At 49.8% G+C, this 12,853-nt stretch overlaps 1 protein-coding gene across 1 annotated transcript in view; it reads right to left on the reverse strand.

Annotated features, from left to right (window-relative positions):
• Nucleotides 1-3,277, reverse strand: part of ATP8B1 (ATPase phospholipid transporting 8B1) — a 29,264-nt gene extending 25,987 nt beyond the window's left edge. The window contains exons 1-2 of the mRNA XM_026042528.1: nucleotides 3,195-3,277; nucleotides 2,364-2,569 (exon numbers count right to left, since the gene is read on the reverse strand). Coding sequence (XP_025898313.1) covers nucleotides 2,364-2,569; nucleotides 3,195-3,220 — 232 coding nt within the window. The 5' untranslated portion in view covers nucleotides 3,221-3,277. The remainder of the gene's footprint in view (nucleotides 1-2,363; nucleotides 2,570-3,194) is intronic.
• Between the last annotated feature and the right edge of the window lie 9,576 nt (nucleotides 3,278-12,853).

Genomic DNA, 12,853 nt, shown 5'->3' on the forward strand with positions numbered 1-12,853 from the left:
ACGAGCCCCGGGCCCAGCGCTGAGGGTCCCATCAGCGCCTGTTCCGTCTGCACGAGCCCAGGGCCCAGCAAGAAGGTCCCATCACCAGCCCAGCGCTGCGGGTCCCATCACAAGCCCAGGGCCCAGCGCTGCGGAGCCTCCAGGGCGCTGACCGAGGGGACAGCTCCAGCGGGCGCCGGCAGGGCTGGGCGCCAGTCTGGGCACCAGCAACGAAACGTGGGCGCAGGTCTGTGCTGCAGGGCAGACCGCAGACTGCCCAGGCCTTGGCAAACAACCCCCAGCCCAGGCCAACCTTTTTGTTTCCCCCCCATCCAACAGGCAAAGCAGGTTCCCTTTGGGCACACCTAGGAGCCAGATCTCTGCTCCCGCTGCACGACTTTGCTCCCCACTGCACTGCTGCACTTTGGGGTGACCCAAACTTGCATTGCTGCACTTTGGGGTGACCCGCTGCTGCTGCAGAGCTCCTGCCCAAGCCCCACACCCGCGGCACAAAGCCTGGCCCCGCGGCAGCACCGGTGTTAAACCGTGCCATGAAAACACACCAGGAAGATGCCCTGGGTGCCCCTTCCATCGCTGGCGCAAGCCCCGGCACCTGGTGGCACTTTTGGCTCTTGCCTGATTCACATCAGAACGGCAAGGGGACCAGGTGTGGATTTCCAAGGAAAGAGCACACACTGCTGAAGTGTGCAAATTGAAAAACGATTACACTTTACCAAAATGGCAGAACGGACGAATATTAGAAACTGCTACAAGGCTATTTCTTTAAAATGTTCATTTATAAAAAAGTTGTGACATTGATAAACCTCAGCACCTCAAATCAAGAGCCAGATAATTAGGTTTAAAATAAAACCTCCATGGAGAAAAACCTACAAAATTACTTCAGACTACTTAAAAGCTGTATTAAACCAATATTTGGGAAKGTGGATCAATAATTCATCATCCTCAAAGGAAGATGAAGGGAAGATCATTTTGGCTGAATGAAGAGGCTGCTATTTTTGCTGTGTTACCTAAAGATAATTAGGCACTGAACAGTCAACAGGGCTACAAATTCTGCCATTTATGAATTTATGCCAGAAAATTATCTAGTAATGAGAGAAGAGAGAAAAGAACATTAAAAAAAATCTAAAGAAAAGAAAAAAAAAGATTTGCCGACTGCCCCTAAACTCCTATAATTAGGATAGTGGCTTATTGGGCTTGTATGGCAAAAAGCTCCTCCTTCCTTCAAGCTTTTGACCAGTCTGGGAGCTCAGGGGGAATCTGCCATCTCCCTAACTCTCTTCCTTATTTTGGATAATAATTTGGTATCAGATTAACTGTAGAGACAAAAGAGTTTTACAGTTAGACTGAACTTTGGAGGTGGAATCAAAATTCATCTCACTGACTTCAGACTCTCCCTAATTTTATTTGGATAAGGAAAAGGAGCTTGTTAGACTTCTGAAAGAGAAATCAAATGTGTAGGAGGTTCTGTTTTCTTCCTTTTTTTTTTTTCCTTTAATGTGTACTGTATCTACAAAATAAAGAAAGGAAAAGAAGAAAACAGCCATAATAAGAAGCCTGGTCAGGTGATGAAAAACTAAACAAGTTGTGTTTATTCAATAGGCTAGATCACCTCACTTAAAAAAAAAAAAAAAAAAAAAAAAAAAAAAGGCTATGAATATGTAATGGATGGTTATAAAACAAAAGGTCATCAGTTGTCGCCCACTGGCACATAAACAGAAAGAAAGAAATCCTTACATATGTATCAGGTAGTAAAGTAAAAAGTAACTGCAAGGACAAAAAAAAACAGGAAAGTTGCAGACTGCAGGACTAAGCCAGGCCAAAGAGACTCCTCTCCTTCAGGTTCGCATTTTGGTGGCAGCACACAGGCTCTTCCTGGCGCATTCAGGTACCTTCTCACCCTGACTTTCTATTACTCTGTAACTACTACAAATACAGAAAGTCATGAGGCTAGAAGGCAGCTGAAATCTCCCTTGTGTAAGAGGTGCAGAAAGGAAAGCAAAGGCCTGAGCAGAGCGAGCTGGTTGTGCTGGCTCCCAYTTACAGCTCACGGGGAGGACAAGTGACTGACGCTACCTCGAGCAACTCTCAAACCACCCACAGTCTGCAGTAAGCACTTGCCTCGATTAAGAGCACATCACTGTACACACCATCAGTTTTATGCATACAGTTTAGAATAAGTTGATACTCTTACTGACCTGTGTTAAACTGAATTACCATCCTTCCTCCTCTGCAATTTATGTAAGCTATCCATTGCAAACCCACTCTATCAAACAAAGTACAAAACCCAAATTGACCCGTGCACAGCTCAGTGTATGAGCTCAGAACTCTTTTCCATCCAAACGAAGCTCCTCTGACAACATCACCTTTTTTAAGCACCTCTCGCTTCTCCTCAGCCTCTCGGTTGATGCGGTTTTGCTCCGGTTCGGCCGCAGGCTGCGGGCCGTCCAGCTCATCCTCCGTCTCGTCGTCGCTGTACGGCACCACCTCGTCGTTGGGCTGCGAATCCTCGTCCAAGGTGGTCTCCGAGTCCCGCTCGGAGCTCATCCTGCTGGCGCTCCAAAATCCTTTCCTAAAGGAGAAGGAATGAGTTCATGTTGCAGGTGGGGGAAAACAGCTCTCCATAAATTTAACGTCAGCAAAATCACATTCAAAACTAGGTCTCCATGAGGAGCTTAGAACATTGACTCCGCTTTCAAACCCAATTCAAAGCCATGAGGCACAATAAGTCCTTCATTAACTTTCTGCTATATGTAATTATAAATGCTCACGTGATGGACCAAAGCAGCATCCTATTCCCTTGACGTAGGAAGTCTCTAATGGGCTGCAGAAATGAGTAAGCCCATGAACACCTGAACTTGAACTGCTGCCACCACTGCCCTTCACAGCAGCATATCAGGATGAGGAGAGCTGAAGGAACCCGAACACCTGGCGAGTGGGCAGAAGGGCCACGCTGCACAAGAAACCATCAGAAACCATCTACACAYGTGCAGCTCATCCCCTCCAACTGCCACCAGGGACAACAACCCACACGACTCCCACGTGTCCCTCGGTGACACTTGCTTAGTCACTTTGCTGAGTAGTTTGGTGTTTTCTTAATTGACCTAATACAGCAGATTGGATAATTCCAGTGCATGTGCCCCATTCATGTCCTAGCTATTTAGCACCCCACTTGGTTATCCTGGAGCTTACGTTACCTGCATCTATTTCTAGAGATCCACATTTCCACATAGATTCCGTCCTGTCGGCTCAAGGCACAATACGAGCTGAAGGCGTGTTGAAAACTGCTGTGGGAGGGAACTAATCTGAACAGACTGAATCAAAACTAATCTGAACAGACTGTAGACGACAAACAGCACGCTAGAATGGCCCCAGGTATGCGCCCRTGGACCCAGGCTCCACAAGAGCCTGGCCTTGGGCAGCAGCCCCAGTGCACCCGACAGCCCAGTTGCTGCTGCTGCTAAGGACACTGCACAGCACGGGGCCAACACGGGATCCGCGCCGCCGACAGAGCTGGTCACTGCCCAAGTCTCTATATGAGAGAGCGGAACCATCTCCCCCCATAATAGCTCTTAGCAGAGCGATATAAATATTAAATGAGTAGTTAATAAGCTCCTCAGATAACACAAGTGTCCTCTAAAAGCCGCGGCACGCTGCRCTCTTTCATCGTTTGCAGTGCTCTGCTGCCGCGCAGGCTCGCGTGCCAAGGCTGCCCGTTCTGAAGCAAAGCGCAGGGATGGGCTGGACGCGGCTGGACGGACGGTGCACTCGCACGGTGCCCTCCCTGGGCGCTCGCGCTGCGGGGACSGGCGGCCGGGCACAGGGCAGCACCGCACACGCGGAGCGAACTGCTGCGGGAAGGCTCTGCGCTCCCCTCAGCCGCACCGGGCCACCAACGCACCCCAGAAATGGGATTCGGGCTGGAATTCACCCACGTGAAGGTCTCGCTGTGCGCCCTGGGTCACTTTCTCCTCTTTCCACCCCCATCATTATTCCTCGACAACTATGGGCACAAACTCTCGTATTCCCCCTGGCGTGGAGAGGAAGAAAAGCACACACCTGAAATCCGAACTAATGCTGATTTCCATAGCAACCCGCTCACCGGGCGCCCATCACGGGCCCGCAGCGCCCGCGGCACCGCTGACACCACGCAGTGCCGCCCGGCGAGCCTCGACCGGGAGGCGGTGCCGGTGCCCGGTGCCAGCCGCGGACAGCCAGCGGCCGCCCGGGCACCGCGCTGCCCAGGACACTGAGCAGCCTGCGGTCCCAGGACACTGCATGGCCGCGATCCCCGGCGGGACGGGCGGACACGGCGGCCCCGGCGCCGGCCTCACCACGGCCCCAACCCCTCTGTGCTCGCGCAGAGCGGCTGCAGCCGCGCGCTGCCTCCGCCAAGGGCTTCCCTTCCAAAGCTGGGTAYGTTCCCGAGCCCTGGCCGGCTTAGCAAGCGACGCCCGGGCCAGCTCTTCACCTAYGCATCTCATTAAGAAGCAGCTTTTAAAAAGATCCTTAGATTTTTTGCCCTCCCCATTTTTTTTTTTGCATGCCTCTTCCTCAGGCAGAAGAAATCCCTTATTTATACATTTACGTATGACAGCATAACATTATGCGTTCAACCACAAGTCACCTGAATGTTAGATAGCATCCTCTTAGAACAAACAGCAAGTAWTGCTCAATCTCAAGCATGTTTTTCTCTTTTATGTATATATATATATAAAAGAAYATATATATATTCTTAGGCTACAAGACTGCTGAAGACAAAAGTTCTGCCCCATGCTAGGTCGGGAATAGCTGTCAGTCCTCAGTCCCACTCGCGGTGCTCGGGGTGAGGCCGCACAGGGGCTCGGGCCCCTGGGGAGGACAGGGACAGGAACCGTCCCCGCGCTCCCGCTCGGCACGGCCAAGGGCTGCCACAGACCAGCACAGCCGCAGCAGGCACCGCCAGTAACGCCGTTTGCTCCTACAGCCCCTAGGCTGGCACRGACGGACAAGCGGGGCTTCACCTAAACCACAACCGTGAAACGGGTGAGGGGACACAGCAAAAATGCTACTTTTTCCTTCCACTGGTCTGGAAGGGGATTTGCGAGACCYGTCCCTGTGCAAAGTGGTCCACGCCTGGCATGCTGTGCTGTGCCCCTGTGAGCACCCAAGGGACCCTGAGGAGCGGGCAGGCAGCGAAGCTCCCAGGCCAATTACCAAGGCAGCAGGAGCCCAACAGAGCAGGGAAGTGTTTAACGGCTGGCAGGGAAGGAGCCATCCGGTGACAACCTGACAAATTGCTTCAGGGTTAAGTTTCTTGTCACCTGGTCTGCCTCAAAAAGGTCAGATGAGATGTCAGGAGTTCAGAGGAAGATGGAGARTGATTAGGTGGTGAAAGGGGAGAAGAGAGCAACTGAAAAGCAAGGGACAACAGAGATGTCAGCTAATACGCAGCCAACACGGGAGGGAAAGAGAGAARGCGAATACATCTGTGAATACTGGGAGGAGTGGAAAGGAAAGAGCAAGAGGGGAATTACACGAGGCCACCAGGTTTTTTTTCTTCCCAATAGTCAGTATTCAAAGAATGAAAAAAAAAATCACCACCTAATAAAATAAAAGGCTAGATAGGCAGCTAAAAGCAAATGATCAAATGCAGGCTGCAGGTGGACTCGAGACCATCGTATCTGGCAGACTTAGGCATACAGGTTTTTTTCCAGTGTTGAAATAAAAGCCCAGGTCTGTTTCAGGAAGGATCTGCTCTCAGCAGAGAGAACAAAAAAGTTGTTCAAGACAAACAACCCTCGTGCTGGAGCGCACAGCGCTCATTCAGACCCCACCGAGATAACATTCACTTACAAAAGGGTCTTTCATGGATGAAAACAGGGAGATCCTTCGGTTTGCTGGAGCTGGGGATAAAACTGCTTCCAACAAGACGCTGCCTCCTTCCCTTTTCAAAACGATGTAATAGCAAAGGACACTGCTTTTACTGATCCTGCACGGAATGGACCAATTAAACAAGCTACAAATACACAGGCTATAGAAGGGTTTTGGAAAACATCATCTTCTTCACATCAAGCTTAATTTAACCAACTAACATTGGTTTAATCTAACCTCTGTTTGAAATACGCAGATGGAAAGAAAAGTAATCAGCAAAACAAATTTGAGCAGGAGAAAGACTCTGCAATTCCTCACAGAGCCCAGACGAGCATTGCAGAAAATGCAATAGACTTAACTGCATTCACTGCAAACTGCACACACAATTCCCTTTGAATTGAACTCCAGCTGGCCATTTCCCAAGGCAGGGAGCTCCAGCCTGCCCAGAGCTTCACACGGAGACGCCCTCCGTCCGCTCACCTCCCTGTCGTTGATCTTCTCATCTGAGAGAAAAACGATGGAGACTGAAAATAGTCTGGCCATGGCGCACGTGTGGGGGAAGAGAAAATAAACACGCTCAGAGTATGACCTAAGAGCAGCGAGAAAAGCAGAAGGGGAGAAAACTAAAGAGATAAGTGATTTGAARAAAGCCACTTTCCAACATGACGATCATTCGTATTCTATCAAAATTTATGGCTATGGATATTAGCAAACAAACAAATTAGGAAAAAGGCCAACAGTTCTGAGAAAAACTTGTTTGGGTGAGAAGGATTTAGTGCATGTAAAGCACTTTTAGAGAAACACTGCAGGAAAATATGATTTCTATAAGATGTTGATATCAAACCTTAACTCCTTCAACTACAGGCATGATCTTTAAAAAATCCTCTTTTCAAAGAATCAGCTGAGAGGACACACAAAAGAGCATCAGTCTAATTTTAGCCTGTTCCTCACCAAAGGCAGACAACCTTCCAGTGGCATTCCCAAGATGAGGTACATGTAACACTGGAACAAAATCTATTCTATTATTTAAGAGGTAGCTAATGGTTAACATACCGGGAAAAGTATCCAACAGACTGTTCCAGGGTGGTTTTTTTTTTTTTTTCCCCCTTTTCCCACCAATATAAAATACAGAGAGAATTTAAGAGTCTTAAGTCTTCGYTTCTTCTCTTAAAAATATACATTCCTACACCATCTGCAGCATSCCCATTCATTACTCAGATTGGACTATGGTGCTGAGAACTCTCTACTTTCTATAGGGRCCTCCAAACCTTCCACTCTTCTATAAATTATTATTCATAACTTGCTTTATTTTAATTAGACAACCTAGCATGAGGAAGGACAGAGTTAACATCTAACTACAGAGTGAAAAATTAACCTTCTGCATTCCCAAATACAGGTCTTACTACAATCCCTGCTTTGCAATAAAACTCCCGGCAAGAGGCTCTGCCAGTGCTGCGGACGCGGGGGGGGTCGCTTCGTTTCAGATAAGCCAYGAAAGCAGAACTCTGGTTCCGACCATCGGAACCCTTGAGCCCGGCACCCACTGCACCAAGCTGCCCTGCAGCGGCTGCCGCCACCTCGCAGAGCCGACGGTCACCCCGAGCTCAGACAAGGTGTGGGACCAGCGGTACTTTCCCTTGGGACAGGTGACAAACACCCTGGTCTGGGCGCAGGCAAYCCACCCTGCAGCCTGGTTACCTTCAAAAGCTAAATGTCCTCAGCTGCCTGCAAACTACCACCCGCTGGGCGTTAACCTTGCAAAGAGCAGGAGAATAGGGTTAAGCACATCTAACATCGCCTGCCTAACTTTACCAATAAACTATTTGGTTAAATGGCAAAAAGCTCARGTACAAGTTTTTCAGAGCTTGACTTGTGTCTGCTTTTGCTTCAAGGCGAACACCAGCTAACTGGAAATAAGTGAAACCTTGGGGCATTTCCTTCTATTTATTTGCCCCARGGGCAACCCCTAAACCTTGTAACCAGGAACAGTGATCCACAGGATCCCTTTTGGTTATCTACAACTGGTTGGAGCGATTCAGCCGCGGACAAAGCGGGACCCTGGGGAGCAGCTCCYGGCGCGGCAGCTCTGCCCCCGGCCCCGGGCACGAGGCGCCCGCAGCGGAGCCGGGCTCGCTCGGGGGCACGGGCGCTACCCAGCAGAGTGCCCAGCACGGGGCTGCAGAGCCTCCGCTCGGGGCTTTCTAGCAGATGTACCACTGCTCTGCTGCGTTTTTCCCTGGAAAAGAGAGAGGAGCATTTGTCCTGCCACCTTTGGCTACAGCATCCTGCCAATAACAGATTTTAAGATGAAAAGGCAGCAGGAAATAAAGTCTTTACCCGCTAGGTAAGCACAGTGATGGAGCAGACACTTGCTGAAGTGTAATCCAAAGAGCAGGCAGCCCAAGTCACCAAAGAGCCCTCGGTGCCTGTATCCACGCTCACACCTGCACAGGGTGGCTCACATCCGACCCATTGCTCCAACAGCTTTGAGAATGACCTTTCATCGCAGGCTCACCTTTGGGAACAGCTTTTGCACAGTTTGGCACTGGGAGGACAGCTCCTGTCCCCCGTCCCAAAGCTCAGCACAGGGGCAGCCAGCCCGGGCTGCACCTTTCCCTGCGTCCACCTGCACAAGGATCTGCCCCGTATGCCCGACTCTGCAAGCAAGCCCTGCCGTGCAGCAGGTCGCTCACTCGGCAAGGCAAGGAACCAGGGCCACCACCACGGATCCAGTCAAACGCTGCCTGGCAGTTTTTCAGAGCAACCTGAAACAGCAACAGTGGGTTAGGTAGCACACACGGCCATGGCTTTGCCTTTTCCAGAGCATCACTCTGTCAAGAGCTCCGTTTAAAAAAGCTCATGCTGACRTTCACGGATCTCTTAGCCGAAACATCAGCTTTCTCATGCCCACCAATGCCCAAAACAACGAACACGCAGACACACTGCCAAGCTCTGAGCAGCTTTTCCTGTGGTAAGGAGCTCTCACAGGCACCCCGTTAACTCATAAGCGAGTTAATGCTGCTCCCTCCCTGCTTGCAGCGCTCCAGGGAGCGACCAAATTCAGCCCCAGCCAAAGCRCTTCCCGGGCAGGATATTGTTTTTCTGGGCTCACTTCATATCGGTCAACGATCCCAGCCAAATGCTTTAACAAGTATCACCCTTCATTAATAATGCACTCATTAACTAATCTGCCTGTAATAAGAGCTCCTGYAAGGAAACAAGGGTAGAATAAAACTAGATTTGCTTCCAAAATTTAAGAGAAAGATCATATATTATTCAAATGGGGTATGAAATTTTAGCAGTAACAAGATGTATATGGAATACATAGGAACACTAGAGAAAGAGGTATCTTCTGAACAAAGCAAGCTTTCAAATCCTCATGACATTAAAAAATAATACTTGAAAGAGATGAATCATTGTAAGTGAGCCAAGGAAATAATGATGAGACTTAACCCTGCTAAACTTTGCTTGGCTTTCTATCTCACTGAGGTACTTCAAGCCCATCAGTGTGTACAACTGCTCCAGACCAAAGAGTTTCACTGGACCTCACTTTACCGGACAGTACCTGAAMTTTATTGGGCCTCCAACATTACATACGTGAGGGAATGATTTCCGTCAGTGCCGGTCTGGAGCGGCTCTGCTCCAGGAGGATGGGGCTGCTCTCACTTTTCCTTGCCCTCACTAGCCTCATGAAAGCAGCACCAGTCACCACCATCATCACAAGCTAATCGAAACCAAGCTAATAAGAGACACAAACGCCTAACGAGCTGCTAAAGACACCAGCTTCAGACCTTGCAGAAAGGTCCCACCTCGAAAGGTGCTGCAGTTGGGCAATGCCAGCACATGGGGTGCTTGAGGTGACTCAGAYTTCCCACCTGCAAGAGGCTAAATTCAGGTGACAACAATGTGGCTATGGACAAAACACCTCTGGTAAAGTGAAGGGGAAAAAAACTTTAAAAATCCAGATGTAGTAGAAACAGACACTGAAACTTTGTACCAAGATTTTTTTAAATATGAGATGGACAATATAGATACTGGGCACATGGCTGGTTTTTTGTTTGTTTGGGGAAACCTGCTGCGATCAGCCTGGTTTGTGGGGCTGCTGTTCTGGGACCTGCTCGCAAATTCCTTATTACCCAGACAGCATTTTCCTTCCTTCACCTAAAAATGGTAAATGATAATTAGAGAAAACCTATGAGATGATGTTTGGTGGCATAACAAGAACTAAGGAAAGACTGATAACAGAAAGGAGCAAATGCTTGAAAAGGATTTGAACAGAGGAAGGAAAGCTACAACATTACAGACGTTTCTTTTAGTATAAAACTAAGTACTAAAACCCACCGTCACACACCTTATGAAGAACGAGCAGCTGGAAGCAGGTGCATTTTCATCCAGGGTATCCAGAAGCTCCCAGGAGCGCAGCGGGACACTCGCTTGAGCGATGGTTTCAACTCAGAGGGCCTCGGGAAACCTGTTCCGTCGCCAACAGGTCTCCCTGTGAGTCAGCTTTGATTTTATCACTCTGTCTCTGTTGTTCACCCAACCCCAGGGCTTATATGTATGTGGATATATGCACATTGCACATACATTATTCATTTTTGTTCATATATTTTATTCATAAGACTACGTCATCTCACAGACAGTATTTCTTTAAAAACAAAAAAGCCATTTCAGGCAATTTTTGACCACAGATTGTGTGCTTGTTGAATCTACTAATTAAAGATACTGCACTCTGCACAAAAATCAAAATTCTATCATAAGCAATAACCTTAGTATTATGCCCATGAGAAATGACAAAAGATGAAACTCTAGCAAATATTTCATTTTTTCCTTTTCTCCCCTCATCACCAACTGTGGGTTTTCTACTCCAAAATAAAAGCTGGAAAACCCCGGCGTCAGCACAGACACACGGAGGGGAGCGGCACGAACGCAGCCACCCCCCGACACGCTGCCAGACCTTGCCAGCCCTCCTCAAAGCTTCACCGGGTCTGGGGACTCGCTCGTGTCTGAAGCAGGAAAACACACGTGCCAGAATCACGCAAAACTAGAACGGTGCAGAAATGAAGATAAAAGCAAACTGCAGCTCTTGCAGAAACAAAACAGTAACTTTACCCATTATCTGCTCGGGGGTTCATCGTTAGTGGATATAGAGACTTCCCATCACTTAAACGCAGCGTCAGGACAGGCTGTCGCTGAAGAAGTTAATAAACCAGTGAGCAACTGGGCCCGAGTGTCCTGCACGCTGCGGAGATCACCACCTGCCCCCCATGTCCATGTCCTCGAACAGCACCTTTCTGTTCTGAGTGAGGAGGAGATCGTTATTTGTGGGTATACATGAACTGTGTGGTTTGAGAGGAAGCCTTTCTGGAGTTTTAGATAGACTCTTTTCCCTAGTACTCTCCCATCAAAACCAGTAAGTGTTTTAAGTACAAAAGAGAGAGGTGACTTGCAGCTAAGGAGGCTGGAGGTKACAGGTACCTCTGCCTTTTGTCAGCCTCTGCAGTTAACACCAGCAGCATTCCCAGAACTGACTGGAGGGAGCGCGCTGCGGCCACCCCCAAGAGACCCCAGGAGAAGGGGGCTTTGTGGGACCTTTGCCTCGGCGGCTGCGCACCCACCACCAGCGATTTACTTCAGACAAGCAGCAAAGAGCTTTTTCAGCAAAAAAGAAGGACATTCCTGATTAAATACCTCAAACACTCTCAACGTTACCTCTTCTTCCATTCTTGCGCTACCTCTTCTCCCCCTTTCTACGCTCAGGCAGCAGGTTATTTCACCAAGTGACCTGGTTCCTCCGTGGCATGTTTTATGTTTTTTCTGTACATTGCTCATCCCCCTGCACCTCGTGGCATGCCGCTCTTGCTCACAGCTCCCTTGCACAGCCCCGCAATGTCCTGCAAGCCAAGGCCTCCGCCAACCTGCCCAGCTCTAGCGAGTCAGACTGAAACGATGCTTCTAACTCATGTCTTAACACGTGAGGAAGAAACACAGAGCCCCGAGCAGGCAGCTCTAGGGGACAGGGGCACACGGCTGCCGGCGCCGAGCCCGCTGCAGCACAGCCTGACAGGGACACGGTGGCAGGGCCGGGGGCTGTCTGGGGACATGGGGACAGGGCAGGGGGCTGCCTGGCCACGTGGGCTTCATGGGCTCTTGCTTCCCACGTAGAGCATAGCCCTCCCCGGAAGGGAATCCAGGAAGGAATGCCATCAGGGAAGCACGGAACCCACACAACAGAACAGCTCTAACAGCTCCCAAACAGAGGCAGCGCATTGCCCTCAGGCCCAACACGGTCAAAAACGCCCTGAAACAAAAGCTGCAAGGGTGAAAGGATACAGCAAATACGTTAGGGAGAATTTAAATACGGGGCTTCCATGCAAAGCAAGCAAGTGGTTCACTGCATTCATCAAGCTACAGAACAAGAGACTGGTGTATTCCCTGGGAATACTGCCTCACAGGAGAGGGTTAAAGGAAGAGAACAATTTAGGAGTTACTGACAATGGTCTAGGTAGTATTCCAGGTTGAGAAAGAGACAAGCAGGGGTTTGGCACAGACGCAAAGCAACCCTGTTCTAATGTGGGTTTACGTAACAGCAGCACAAACCACCACACAAAAGCACAGCTGATGCAAATTCACTACCACTAATTGCTAAATAATTTTACTACTGCTTGACACACCTGAACCATATCCTTTGAAAGGAAGGCCAAATAAAAACACGAGAACCGATCAGAAAATTGTTGCTAAGCGTGAGTTGGCAGAGACATGTTATGCAAGGTGCTCAGCACACGGGATCGAGGGGTGAGACGGTGGCGGGGCCAGTCCCGCCGAGGTGCGCTCTGCTCCTCCCGGGCTGCGCACACGCGGAGCCGGCCCCGCAATGCGCGGCGCTGCGCGACTACCTATTGCCGGGAATCCTCTCCCGCCGGGAGCGCCCCGTCGAGCTCGGCCGCCCCAGCTCCGCTTCTCCCGGCCGCTGCCGAGGGCTGAGCGCGGAGCCGCCGCCGCG

This window comes from Nothoprocta perdicaria, unplaced genomic scaffold (genome assembly GCF_003342845.1).
Source record: "Nothoprocta perdicaria isolate Ctin4 unplaced genomic scaffold, notPer1 scaffold_306, whole genome shotgun sequence".
Classification (NCBI taxonomy): Eukaryota; Metazoa; Chordata; class Aves; order Tinamiformes; family Tinamidae; genus Nothoprocta; species Nothoprocta perdicaria.